This window comes from Charadrius vociferus, unplaced genomic scaffold (genome assembly GCF_000708025.1).
Source record: "Charadrius vociferus isolate BGI_N301 unplaced genomic scaffold, ASM70802v2 scaffold52, whole genome shotgun sequence".
NCBI lineage: Eukaryota > Metazoa > Chordata > Aves > Charadriiformes > Charadriidae > Charadrius > Charadrius vociferus.
In genome coordinates, this window is record NW_009647572.1 from 1,530,297 (window position 1) to 1,545,389 (window position 15,093).

General features: G+C 35.2%; 1 protein-coding gene across 1 annotated transcript in view; it reads right to left on the reverse strand.

Moving 5' to 3' along the window:
- The window catches only part of ARID2 (AT rich interactive domain 2 (ARID, RFX-like)), a 106,370-nt gene that overhangs the window by 38,763 nt on the left and 52,514 nt on the right, over positions 1 to 15,093 (reverse strand). Inside the window, exons 4-6 of the mRNA XM_009880878.1 lie at positions 5,695 to 5,828; positions 4,594 to 4,812; positions 1,781 to 1,848 (exon numbers count right to left, since the gene is read on the reverse strand). Coding sequence (XP_009879180.1) covers positions 1,781 to 1,848; positions 4,594 to 4,812; positions 5,695 to 5,828 — 421 coding nt within the window. The remainder of the gene's footprint in view (positions 1 to 1,780; positions 1,849 to 4,593; positions 4,813 to 5,694; positions 5,829 to 15,093) is intronic.

Consider the following 15,093-nt stretch of genomic DNA (forward strand, 5'->3'; position numbering starts at 1 on the left):
TAAAGATGTAAAAGCAAATTTAAAATGAAACAGATACACAATCTCTGCTATGCCAATCAAATATCTCTCACGTATGTCATGAAGCTCCCATAATGCTTCCCCAATTTCTGTATTGACACAGCCACAGCTGCAATACAAAATAAATTACTTCCAGTAGTAGGGTCAGGCAAATGCTTGATGTAAGATGTTCTGAAAAATCTGGATTCTTGGCATTAGAGATATTTTTCGATCTGGTGTTAGTTTCTGATATGCTTTCAGCAGTATTTCACTACAGAGTGGTACTATACATGTTGTAATGTTCAAAAATAGATCTTGGAGAGCATCCAAGTTTCTTATTAGTAAACCTTACTGCAGTTACAGTGGTCCTACTTAACACTTTGTTAAAAACATTTATCAGAACCATCTGTCCTTATCTATCACAATTACTTAAGTTTATATAATTAATGAAGATACAATAAATTAGAATTCTGCGTAATTTTAAATGTTTACAGATCTAGACATTGTGCTTGTTGCTGCTCTAGATCAGCAACAGTCTGTGACAGTTTAGGGTGAAGTCAACACAGAAGTGCTATGTGTTTTTTAAAAAAACGAAAGCAAAACACAACCTACAGTACTTCTGGACATATTTTTCAATGGAAGAAGGAAACAAAGATTATGAGCATTATTTTTCCACTTACCTTCAGCACATTTGAACAACGTTTTCAAGTTCATATGCTAACAAATATGAGAGTTTACCTTTTTTGTCCTTAACTTTACCTAGGAAATTTTGGCCAGTGAATCTGTCTGTCTATCTATTTCAGCAATACTTACCATTTAACTAACACTACTACGGTCCAACTTGACCCAAAACTGAGTTACATAAAAATAAACCAAAAGACAAATGGAAAAAGATCCTAACAAATATTTCTCTATAATACTGGTAAGACATTTCAGTATATGAGATGATTAAGAAATTGAGCAAAAACCTGGGTATGAGTTCATAAGGATGTCAGCAGCTTATCCAAGAGATACTTTTACTCAATAAAAAGCGTAAGTTATCAAAATATATTTTAATCTAGATTTCTTCTATTTTAGCGACATCATCTGAAATTAAATTTAAGGAAATTGCATATCATAGCAAATATGCCAAAATGTCAAACCTCTTTCAGCTGTAATACATTTCATGCTCTCATATACCACAAAATGCTCACCTAGAATAAAGAGAAAGCATTTATAGGAAGAAACTTTAGTTATATTTTTACCTCATTTCATTACTTGTACAGTAGATCATGCCCTCTAGTGGAAAGATAAAAAAGCCTTGTGCAAAAATAGTTTAAATGAAATAAACTTGCAACATTGCTAACTTATTTAAATTTATCCTATGCTTCTTATGTTATGGACTTAATTTTCATAATCCAGAACGTTTCTTTACTGATCATGGCAGTCTTATAAAAAAACAAACCAAACCAAAAAAAACCAGCATTGTTTACTCTTGCTAAATATGTTGGACAGTTTTCCTTTTCCTCACACACATTGGCTGTCTTATAAAAAGAAACAGGAAACCTATAAATTAATAAAATTAATTTGCCTACACCTATTTTTTCTTAATACATTTCTTCCTCCTTATCCAAACATTTTATGACAACTGTGATTTAGTGTTCTATTACATTTAAATCAAACGAATAAAGTTGAGAGTAATTCAAAAGACATATTCTAGTACATCTTACAATTTTCTATCTTTTTAAAGGATTTGATACCCACCATATGCAGCTCAAAATAATTTTAATAATTTTTAAATTACCTTAACAAAATCTCTATCAGTTTTCTCCTTCCATTCTTCTCCAAATACAGCAGAAAATGATCCTAAAGCTTTAAGCATAAAAAGCAGAATTTAGTAAAACTTTAAAAATGAACATTTTTTTTTTACTAATCCATAAACCAAATAAAGATTCAACAACACTACAGAGTCTTCCAGTGTTTTCTTTTTTATTAAAAAAAAAAATCCTGTACAAAACTGCATAAACCAACTGAAATTTCTATAGTCACTGTAAAACTGCAGTAGCAGTTAATGACGTTCAAATTGAGAATAAGTAGTCCATAAAGAATGGACTAGTTTGCGAACCCTTTGAAAAACACATGGGAAACTTTTCCATAGCTCTTTTCCAGGAGACAAGATGACTGCTTAGTTTTCAACCTCACATCAACAACTGTTTCCATGTGTACAGTGTAAGCTGTAAACACTATTTTAGTAATTAAACAAATTCCCACTAATGTTTTCAAAAAAAACCCTAATAGTAGCCATGAGATTTTGACAGCACTCAATTGAAAGTCAATATTTAACCAGGAAGCATAATGGCTGCTCTTTGGTGTTTGGTGGAGCTATTACCACAAATTTTCTAACCATTACTCCTTGACAGCAGCAAAGACTGTCAATCTGACTCAAAACAAACTCTGTCTTGCAATAGTTCTGTAATGAACCAATGACACGTTTAAGTATACTTAAACATTTTGGTTCATCATGTTTTATTGTTTTGAGCAAAACGCTACAAATCTCAATTCCAAGACCACATCAGCTTTCAACTCACAGAATCCAAACCAAGGCTTGCGCTGCACTCCAAACTGAAGATATTGTATACCCCCAAAGCCCTGGCACTGCCTTATCACATGCAACATAATTGTCATCTCAAACTTTATGGGGGCAAACAAAAAGCTGAAGACTTTTTTTTCTCATTACCTAGAAACAGTGCATTATAAATACTAACAATGATAACACCTTAGTTATAGACAAGCCAAATCTAAAACCCACATTAAATAATCAGTTATCATTTATTTACAACTGAAATTATCATGAGAGTATTTTCATATTACTTGAATCTGCTAATTACAGATTTCATTGAATCACCAAACCTGACAGATTTATATCGTTTTGTATCATAAATAATGAAGGTAAGTATTTAAAATTAAAGCTTCATGCTTCAAAAAGAAGTAAACACACACTTCCTTTTTGTCCCCAATTTGTCCCAATTAGTCCTTCTAATGCTACTAGGACACTCCCTGGATTTATCCAGAAGATGTAATCAGACAAGATAAAAATTAAATTATCCCCAGGGAACAAAAAAAGCAAGCCCATTACGTGCTCGTCATCACCTCAAATATTTTTCAATAAGAATTACTAATACAGACCATTTATGGCACAAGCCTATGCTCAGAGTCCACGTTAAGAACTTGAGAAAACACTGACTGCCTTTGCAACATCCAAAAAAAAAAATCATGAAATAGCAATATAGACTTTGATTAAATTGTTTATAAATTCCTAAGTCCATAGAAGTTCCATCAAAAAGCAGGGGAATGATGGCAAACTCAAAAATCTAGAGAGGAAGCATCCTGGAATCACTAACATGCAGGACTAAGTTTCACTTTAGCTTCCTTTCAAATATTTTTCTTTCAAAGTTCTTGTGACTGGGCTAGATGCAGACACTAAATGACCGAGACCTAAACATATCTGAAAGCCATGAGTACAAACCAAAAACATAAGAGAGAAGCTAGAGAACACTAATGCAATACTAAGAAGACAAGGGGAAGCTACAAATCATTATCTAAAAATGCAAATTATTTAAAAAAAAAACTACCACCAAACAGTATACAATGTCTAACACTGATTCTTCCCCAGAATTTTAAAACAGAATCTCTGACATAGCATACTATGCTTGTGCTTACACATGCAAAGTAGTTTTATACTCAAATAGATATGATCATCTGTACTAGCAGACTTAAATACACTTAGCGGAAAAAGCTCATTTGAGCAATTTCTTAAGGTGGTAATTTCTGAAATTCACTATTAAAAAAAAAAGTCAGTACATAACACCAGTAAATACTTTCTCCTCACCACCCCAAGACAGGAACTATGCTGTTATGATTTTAGGATGGTTTGGGTTAACTTATTCTTTTTTTCCCCCCTTTCCTTGTCAGGAAGACAAACAAGCAATTACCGAGGAACAACTTGGCATGGAGGTCACAGTGGACAAGTCAGAAGAATTTATTTCACATGCTAAAGTATTTTCATGGAATGGACTCTCTTTTAAAATTTATGTGCTAACACATTAAGTAATTCTGAAATTCAGATTAAGATTTTTATCCCTTGAGTTTTGTATTCTGAATTTCACTACAGCTGAACGTGTAGTGAAGTATCAGGATAAAAATCTTAGTGGGTCATTGTCTTCAGACTGCTCTTTTTTTTTTAGATTTGTGACTGCTACTAGAAAAGAATCATGAAAAGTCAGCATGGTCCTACAAATTCAGAAGAAAGCAGTGATACATTACAAGCAGATGGAAATCCAATGCTGTAAATTTGAGAATCTTGAACCATTAAACTCTATCACTGAAAAATTAATTCTCAAATTTCACTAAACTGTTAAATAACATTATTTTAAATTACCTAACCTAAAAGGTATTTGTAATTTCTGATAAAACTGTAACTGTGGACAAGGTAAAAAGATAAACTAGATATAAGTATATTACAGTGCAATAAATTATAAACGTTTTAATTATCGAGAGTTGTGAAAGATGCTACAACAGGTATTGACTCTTTCTGTTGCAAAAATGTTATATACTTACTGTCATCAAACACCCCAGCGTTTGCAAGCAGTAAAGTGATGATTTTAGGGTCCTTTTCAAGCTGCATGACATGCTTGCTTTCATTTGAAAGAAGAGTACATACATTAATTGCAAAGTCCACTTCATTTGGGAGTCCAGATAACAATGAAAGCACCAATTTATTATAGTCATTTGGTGAGTTAAAGTCCATAGACAGCCCATAGCTTTGACGAAGGTAATCTAAATAAGAAAACAAACAAACAAACAATGTTTTCACAGCTAAACTAATTAATATTCAGATGATACATTAACCAATATTATTATGAATTGTAAGTATTTTTTTTAAAGTTTATTAATAAGGTATTGTGGGTTTTAACAAGTTTTTTTTACACTATTCTTTTTTTTTTTTCCATTAGTCTTTGGCTAAAATCCTGAACACTTTCTACTTAGCTGTGTGCCTTTCTAGTTAGATATTAATTCCTTCATCATCTCCATACTGCAGTATGTTCTCCCAAAGAAAAGCTTTGAAAACGCAAACTTTAATTAAAACTGAATAAAATTGTAATACAATTTGGAGTCACTTTATACACAATGAATTACACATCCATTCCACAGAGTCCACCAGCTTCTGATTTGTTTATTGGGTCAAGATTGATACTTTGGTCTCTAAATTACAATAGTGTTGATTCTGGCTCCTCACACATTTGCTTTATTCCTCAGGTTTTAAAGCTTAATTAATTATATGCTCAATTCAGGTATTTGGCTCTGTAGAGAAATGACTGATGTGACAGAAACACAATCTCTGAATTTTCAACATACATTTTTTCAAGACAAGTAACTACTTAGCCCTGCTGATTAGAAAAAATTGTAAAGGAAATAGCTTAAGAATTTTCATATTTGTTTTATTTTGGTTCACAGTTGAAAGTTTTTTTCAGTGTATTAAATTAATAATTTGAGTGACCCACTGATTTGATAATCGGTCATGTTTAAATAATACTGTAAATATTGTAAAAATAATATTGTATATTTATCTACACACTATTTCTGTAGCATGCCCAAATAAATTATTTTAATATACATATATATATGGAAAAAAAATAGCACTTTTCCTCAAAAATTTACCTGACACGCTGTGTTGCTGGTAATTATAGGAAGTTGGAATTGCACCAATAGGAAGTTGTGGCTTTGGATTGCCTGGTTGTACCTCATCATCCTCCTCCCCAAAATGATGGACTTTTTCATACTTTTCTAGATAACTGCAATAGAAAAAGCAAAGATTTTGAATATATTTAGTACAACTAAATCCTTTATCCCCCCCAAGAGCTGAACTGCCAAAGGAAACAAACTGTACAAACATGAAGATTTCCTGGAAACAATAGTCAAAGTGGCATAAAACTTAAAACGCGAGTCAGACTGACAATAGGCAATACATAAAATGCAGATCTGTGGAATTATGGATTTAGATACTAAATTTCTTCACATTTCTTAACAACAATCCCTAGATAAATTGCAACCCACTGAGCTCTCTTGTGACCAAGTCCATTTTCCCCCAAATCAGCTTTTGCTTTTGCTACCCAAGATAACTCTGCAGGTGGAAGCATCATAAAAATTACTCTGTGGTGGTTGCCAATACACATACTGAGGTGAAGTCCAGAAAAATACTTATTCCTTTTTGCCTGACCTAAAGAAAAGCTGTATATCAAGTCCTAGCAATTACACAAGAGTAAGAGAATTCAGGGATACGGAGGGCAACAATTCAGGATCAGAAGTTCTAAGCCATGGCTGCAGCTAATGACTATTGGAAATCCCTTTGAACCCCTACAGAAAAACAAATGCTGATGTATCGTATGCAGAATGGACTGCAAGCACAGAAGTTATGGATACCAAAAGTAAAGAGTCCATCAGCTTGATAAATTAATTATCTCAATAAACAGTTAATTTAGCATTAAAAACTGTAACTTTCAGAACTTTCAATAGAAAGACAACTTCAAAGGCCCACTGTAGCCTTAACTTCACACTGATACACAGCTGCTAAACTCTTCATGAAATTACGTCAAGATCAGAAAGCTGTCTAAATTTAAAAACTTTCATTGTGCTGAAAACTGACAATATCAAGTCAATTAACTCATAATAAAAATATTGTATAATCAGGAAATAATTTAAAACATTTATCTTCCTCTTTGAATATGCTAAAAATACTTAATATATGAGGAAAAAACCAAGCTTTTGGTATAACATTTGTCCGTAGGCACTGAAGTCATTAACTTGTGGTGAATCAGAAAGATTTTAAAACAGTGCTCTCATTGACCTCTGGGGAATATTTCACATGGATTAAATTAGTAATTATTTCATTAAGTGAGATATCAGTGACATAACCATACTTTTAAAATGTGAGCAAAGGTATTTTTTGTTAAGAAAATGGTACATTCCAGAAGAAAGGAAAAAATTTCAGAGTTGATAAGGCATATCATGGTGTACTGTATCACATGCAACTATGATTCGTGTCTGACTAGTGTTTAGGATATTCAAAGCAATATATATGCTATTGTTACGTGAACTACTGCTATAGCGCCCTCCTTATTATGCAGACTCTGGAGTGAGTTAAGGAGACAGCAAAAATCTTCGCTGCACTATCATTTGCTGTTAGGGATTTTGGTAGACTAAAAATTACATTTAAATATGGTTGGTGTTTATCTTTACACCAAAAATCCTCATTTATGTGAATTAGGTTCCAATTTAAAATCTGAAAAAGGTAAAATCCTATAGAATTGTCTATAACGTTCTAAAAACTCACAACTCAACAGTCTCTTACCCACAGGTTTTTAAATCTAAATCCTAGTTTTTCTCTTCCACTATGTTTTCCTCACTCTTTTATCCCGCTTCTTTCCTTTACATCTTATATCCAAAGACTAAAACCAAATACAATCCATAGCTTCTATATGGCAGAAGGTGATTCTCAGCATATGAGCAAAGACACTACACCTACGGGGAAAAATAAAAATAAAATAGTGCATCTCCCTTCTAAATAATTTCATTTTTGTTGCATTAAAATGGTCATTTACAGAGGCTGACCTAAGTATTTACACAACTGTTTTATTATTTTATTTCCTTCTTGCATTTTATCAGAGAAGTAATACCATATCTTGCTTTATTCTGCTTTATTATGTTTTCAGCTACTCAAAATTTATTTTTTAGAAAACATCATTTCCTTCCAATATGAATGGACTGTTAAGCACTCTATAAATGAACATTACATCACTGAATCAATCACACACACAAAAATATTAGATGTGACAATTTCCATTTTCCATGTTATCAATTATTTGAGAACTTCTTCAACGTTTTAGGACAACTTTTAAAAAAATAATACAATTAGGTTTTTTTATATATATGTGTGTGTATGTATACACACACAGAGGAGAGCATGTTAGAGCTCAATTCAGAACCATGCTCAAGCTCTACATGGGGTATTAATATTAAATATAGTGTGGGATTAAGCAATTTAAAAGTAGTGAAGAGAGAAACACACACACTGTGGAATACAACTGATAAAAAGATTTTAAAAGCATGAAGCTATAGTAGCATAGCCAAACATTCAAGCGTACAGTAAAAAATTGAATGCCCAGTGAATAATGCAACGTGCAATCTTGTGTCCCATGACTCAATGCATTCTAAAGCGTATCGTTACTGGTTTCTCAAAATAACTGTGTGGATACCCTAACACAGCTACAAAACCCAGGTTTATTGGAATAAAACACTCATTGCCAATTGTGAAAGTTAGAAATCCATAGGTTTAAATCATCTAGAAAGTATTTCATTCTTCCTGTAACAGAACCATTTATTTAAGGCTCATTGTTTTGAACTATGTACACCTACATAGTGACCAGCATCTCTTGCTTATTCTGAACCCAGAAAATATTGTAGTGACTATGAACCAAAAAAATACCAGTGGCTTATGTATTCTGACAAGCTAAATTCCCACCTGTATGCATCAGCAATTGGTATTTTAAAATAAACTTAACAGTGGCTTCTAAAATCTTGAGGAAAAAAAACACAGTTATGCAGGATCCTGAACTATGTGCAAGTCTAACAGTATGTAGGATCATGACATTTCCCATTCACCCTGGTCCAAACTGAACCATGGGAACAACAAAAATACTTTCAGTTAAGAGTGCTCACTGCAAAAGTCTAGTCTTCTATCAGCAATTGTTGGTTGTCTTTCAAACAGTTCCGTAAATCACTGAACCTGTCATCATCACTGTCATCGTGGTTTGAATAAATGAATTTGTACTGTAATTGGGGTGGTCAATGTTGAAAAGATTATTTCACAAAACTAGTCTAACGTCTGATACCAAGTAAAAAGGAAATCTAAAAATCTAGCACTGGTCCCTCCTGCACATGCACAAACATATGCTTTGCTTTGTACTCCTGTGAGATCATGAAATCTCCTATGAGAACAAAAGCAGTTGAAATTGAGGAAAAGACACGTGAAGGAAAAGATACTGCCTTCACAAAGTCCTGAATCAGATTAATCAAATCTATGACTAAGTCCAATCAATTTAAACAGAGCCTGCACAAATGTGTGTTTATGATCAAGATGTAAAGGAGTAGCTGAGACAGCTTGATCTTCCCTCCTTCTGACCATACAGTCTCCCACACTTCAGAGAGCTCATTTAGCAAACAAAGAGGATTCTAGGTTGGCTTTCCACTGATTTTTCAAACTGAAGAGGGGCCAGACGAATACTAAAGCTGATGCAGGGGAAACAGTAGGTGTACACAGCTAAGGACAGCAAGAAGATAATGCACTTGTGCCATTTCTACTCTGGCAGAAGCTACATTGCCTTAGCTTGTCTAATGGGACTTCAGAAGCTCTGTGGTTATATCTAATTGCCTCATATTTGTTGGTCGGACTGAAAGCTTAAGCTTAGCATAAAACACTTTCATTACTAAATGTAAGACTTCATAAGAATATTTAATAAGATGAAGTAAAAATCCCTACACAGGAACACATGCAGTAGTCAAAATACAGTTAGCAAATTTACTACCATCTTTTTCCAGACTTGTCCATTCTACCAAGAATTAATAGCTACGTAAGCATTAAAAAAGGCCTTATATATCATAAAATAATCCATATTGTTCTATAATTTAAAATACAAATACTGAACCTCCTGCTTTTTATTAAAGCCACATCCCAGCAGAGCTGAAGAATATGAATATCCTAGATGTGCTCCTCTGTTAATACCTACTTTATTAAAATGTGTTTAAAAAGTTCTGCCAAACACAGAAACTCTGAAGTTTCAAAATCTAGTTTCCTTCTTCCCTCTCCAAAACCAAACACACACATTGTTTCCCACTTTGCTTGATTAAGAAATTTTGGGGGTGGGGGTAGAAAAATTGTATGCATAAATTAAGAGGCCTCTGCAAACTAAAACAGTCCATTTTTTTTCAGTGTTCACAACTCTCACGAAGTTCTCACAAAGGTCTTAATAAAGATTTCATAGGAAACCAGGATTCAAATCAACCTTAAGTAATGATCTACTAAAGCAAGTACCAACTTCACTTTCTTAAATTCTCAGCTCTTTTTGCTGTTATTCAATTTACCCAAGTTCCACATCTTCAAAGAACAGTCCCTCTTTCCTATCCACCCCAAACTAATCAAGTTTGTTGAGGAAAAAAACCACCACAAACAACAAAACATAATTTAAAAAAGCCTTCAGCAACCCAAAGCATCAGTTACAAAGACTAAAAAAACCCTAACAAACCACATGAGGAATAGAAAGACCTTCCCCACTTCTAACACATACACTTATTCCTTTTAAGATACTGCTAGTTTAGAGGAAGGAGGTTTCACTATTTCTGAATCCATTGAGTTTAAAAAGCACTGTATGACTGAATTTCAACCATAATAATCAGACCTTAACAGACTGCTTTAGTATGATTCCTTTATGCTCTGTAAGTACTGACTGTTTACAGACAGCTGTACAGACCTCAATCCTCCAAACCCTCCTTTTGTTTCCTACAGAGAGAATGCATGACCTGGAATTTTAGTGTAGAGAAGGAGCTTTGTAAATTAGCTTGTAAATGAGCTTTACTAGTCTTAAATTCTAATCTTACCAGTCTGGCATACAGCTACCATGCAAACAGCACAATAGTTACCGTAAAGACAGGTCTTGCTCTAAAGATACATGAAATTTAAGAAAAATAAATGGAGCTTTTCTATTACCGAAAAATAGTTGTGTAAAAGCTCATGAATTCTAACCAGCTAGTTACAAAAGGCTAATCTCATGCTTCAAAACAACTCAGATCTGTAGCTATAGACTAGAAATGCATACATTGATCACAGAAATTCAGAACGCTTCCATAATTTAGTGAAGTCACAGGCAGTATACATCAGCAATACAGGTCTCAATCTTTTAATTTCAACTCCAGCTGAACAATTAGGCCCTGAAAGAGAAAGATGCAGCTAATATGTATGAAAAAGAACTAAAGCAACCAAATGAAGGATCAGAACAAAACTACTAATGAAACAAGCAATGTGTACGGGATATAAAAGTTTCAAACACATCTGAGGATAAAAAAAAAATACTATGATGAAGACTGGGTGAGAATGGAGTAAAGAGGAAAACCACCTTCTGTACATACACTGAAAGGTGCTCCACACTGTTAGCGTGGCATCTTGAACTGCTGTTAGCCCAGTGCACACATGATCCAAAATATTCAAGAAACTGAAATGCAATGAAACCCAGTAGCAATTTAAGCCACTCCCTCCCACAACTCTATTCAGAGAGGCTCAACTTAAAAGGACACCCCCCCCCCCCCAAACCAACCAACCAAAAAACCCAACAAAAATTAAGACACACTCCTCCCCCCAAAAAAACACCAAAGCCAACAACAATACAACCCCCTAAAACAACAACAAAACACACACACTCATCTGGTGAATAGCTAGAACTACAGGATATGTAAAGTACTGAAATATGTGAAAATACATGGGTAACCAGAGACATGTGAAGGCTGGCTACTTTTTGAAGGGCAAACGATTTCAATGCTTTCTGAAAACTTCCTTTAAGAATCCCTTAAGTTGGAAATCAAAGATAATATTTGAAAATCAAATTCGCATATTACACATTCTGTTTCTGTGACAGAACTTCAATCAGTCATTTTGTTTCATTCAGGTCCATAAGAAAAATAAGTTGTATGAAGATGGCTAATGTTTTTGTCCATTAAAAATACTTCTTCAAATAACAACACAGGTTTTTATTCAGTCAAGTTAGTTTCAGGCTTGTTTTCAGGTATTTGGGAAAAAAAATACTACTAAAGGGAAGTCTACACTAGGTACAGCTAGTAGTATGTAGAATTTACTATCAACAGTAGCCCTGAATGGGCTTACAGTATACTGCAAGCTCTCAAGGTAGGCTTTGGGGGACATTTCTGGTACCTTTTGAATCTGCTTCTCACAAAAGCGGAACATTTGAATAAAAAAGCACCTAGGCTTTTAGATTACAATGGTCTCACAGTGAAAATTTAGAGTATACCACATACTCTCTTAGTATTTCTCAGCCTATTTTATGTATCGGTATAAAACATCAGACCTATTTGGATATTTTGGCTCCCTATATCAGGACACAGCAAATTTGCCAACTATGTATTAAGCCAGTGCCTGGCAAAACAGTGCAGATGGCATCAACCATCACAGCCCGACTACCAACTCCTTATGTTTGTATTTGGCTGAAGGACAAGCAGGTACCATTCCTACCAGAGCTCTCCACCTGAACTTTCCTGGAACTGTCTTTCCGGCAGCATTATTAGCAGGGGACTGACAATATGAACTTGCACCAACACCTTCCATTACAAAGCAAGACAGACATGCTCTTCCTGCTCATTCTCTTGCAATCCCTCTCCCCATTTGCAATCCTATCAACATCCTAGATAATTAGGAGACAAAATCCTTAAGGATTTCACACTACTCCACATTCCAGTTTGTGTGACCCTAACTGTGAATCAGTGCGTAGTGTCTCTCTTTGCCCCTAATTTGACATGACTCTTGCCCTGATCTGAAGGACCAAGGAATTCCACAGTGGGAATGCTATGTCAACTAGAAAATTTTCAGAACAGGGGTCCATGCTTGGGTAAAACAATAAAAGTAACTAAAATATTGAAGGTAGCAGGGGAAAAATATTTTAAACCTACCTATTACTGTAAGATTTTGAACTTAAAAAAAACCAAATACCTTCTCATGCTTCCAATAACATTCCCCCGTAATACACGCAGGACAGCGGTACTTGCACTGACGCGTGGTTTTACCCAGTTGTACATCTAACTTCTTTCAAGGGACAACTCATGATCTTGTGCCAATCAAAAGCTGCAACTTTTCAAAATGCTTACATCTTTATCAGACAATCCATTATAGTCCTATACCATGCATCTATGCCTGTTACAGTTACGTGAAAATCTGATCCATTTAGGAATCCTAATAGCAGACAGTACTTCAATCACTGGGAAGGCTGTTTCTCAGCAGGGCCAAAGTGCTTATGCTCGACTCTCCTGCTGCTAGTGCGCACAGTGGAGACTGGTGCCACACTCTGGAATGAAACTCCTGCTCAGAACCTTAATGAAGCTGCTGCTGCAGCCGCCCCAAGTCATGTCTAACTGATTTTACTCATGTCATACATGTTCGCTTACAAAACCCCTGTCCCAGGAGTTGAGTTAACTAGTTCCTGGAAATGCCAAACTCAACAACCCGCTGCAAGGCTCTGTTCAAACTTTTAGCATACACCAACAAGCTGCCTTAAACTTGATTTTGTATCCAATTGCCAGTGTCATCAGCAATCTGTTTAGGGCTTGCTTTCTTCCTTGGCCTTGAGGGTACCATGAATTGCAATTCAACAGTTACATCCAATTATTGTCAGAACTGATGCTTGCAGCTGCATCCTTCAAAACAATGTTTGTGTGTTTTCCATCTTCACATTGTGTAACTCAGAAACTGAGGATCTCACACAAAAAGCACCCAGTGAAACATTGCACATGTGACCCTCAGCAGTACCTGTTTGATTTCTGGCTTATTGTGACCACCTAATAAGACAAGCTGACAAATCAAGACTCTTAACTCTGTACTTGGCCATCTTGCCAGGTGAGTAGGGAACTCCCAACAGTTGTGCTTTTCAACATCTGTGCTTTTCAACATCTGGCCTGGTGCCCCGCTACACGGCCTCAGAATACTGTCCTGCAGCCTAGGCTGGCCTGTTCTTAAGTCAGTTCCCATGCAGCCCCATCCGACCGTAAGCATCATCAGGACTCCACAACTCCAGCCTCCACCCCGACACCATTCTGACACACGTTAGAGAATTGTGAGCAAACTTGGAAGTCCCTCTGCAGACTAAACTTAGTCTAAAACCTTTATAGAGATCCACATATAAACTAAGATTGCATTCACTGGAATTTAAATGTGTTAATGTTTTGTAACACAGGTGATGTGAGACTACATGACATACAGTCCAATTTGTGGTTTGCTTGAAACTTGTTTAAAAGATTCTTAACCTACCAAGAAGCCTTTGTAAACAGAAGAAAACCAAATACATACCTTCACTATGTTCTGAATATCTGTTAAGGTAAGATATACTATTTATTGTCAGAAAAAGAAGTGTAAAATTCATGAGCATCAGCAGTCCTGGAAGTTTCACTTTGTTAGACACCACAACAACAAGGAAAAGGTGCAATGCTTCTAAGTGGGGGGCGGGGAGGGGTGATTCTAAAGTCACTGAAAATACATTCTTAATATCTATAGGAACACCAAGAGGAAAAAAATTAAGATGCTATTTTATGCTTTCATACTAATAATGCTCCAATTTAGAAGGAAAATAATAGAAGACATATACCAGCCAACTAAAGTGTGTACGCTGGAATGCAACTTCAAAAGACTGGGGTGGCTGGGGGATGACAACACAAGCCTCTGAAGAAACTGGAAACTGCACTACCAGAAACTCCATCAGGTTCTGGATAAATACACTGCATAACTGAGAACAGGAGAAGAAAACAGGTATTTTGACCATCTCTCAGACAGAGGATCTCTGTGTTATTACAGAAGGAGGGGAGAGGGAGAAAGAAGTCCTAAAATAAAAGACAAAAGTTTAATTCACCATAAAGATTTGTTAGCTGAAATAGTAGCTCCTTCTACTTCTACATTCCTTTAACTTTCCTCTAACTCTTCTTAAATCCTGTGGCCAAATCTGGCTGAAGGACTGCATGGGAAAGTCTCTACACAGCAAAAGCAGTGGGCCCAGTTGACAAAGTCTTGACAGTTAAGCAACTAAATTCTGGTGTACTATGCTGTAACTAACAGCAAAATGTATTAGCACCTGTTCTTTTGAAATTAATATCCTTCACTTACAGGCCTGTTTTCATTTATTTTTAAATTTAATTTAAACTGAATCCACTTGTGATTCACAGCTGCAGTCCACAGTTATTTTCCAGGACTAACTCTTCTACTGCATTCTCGCTGCTTGCCAAAAACAATTCAAAACC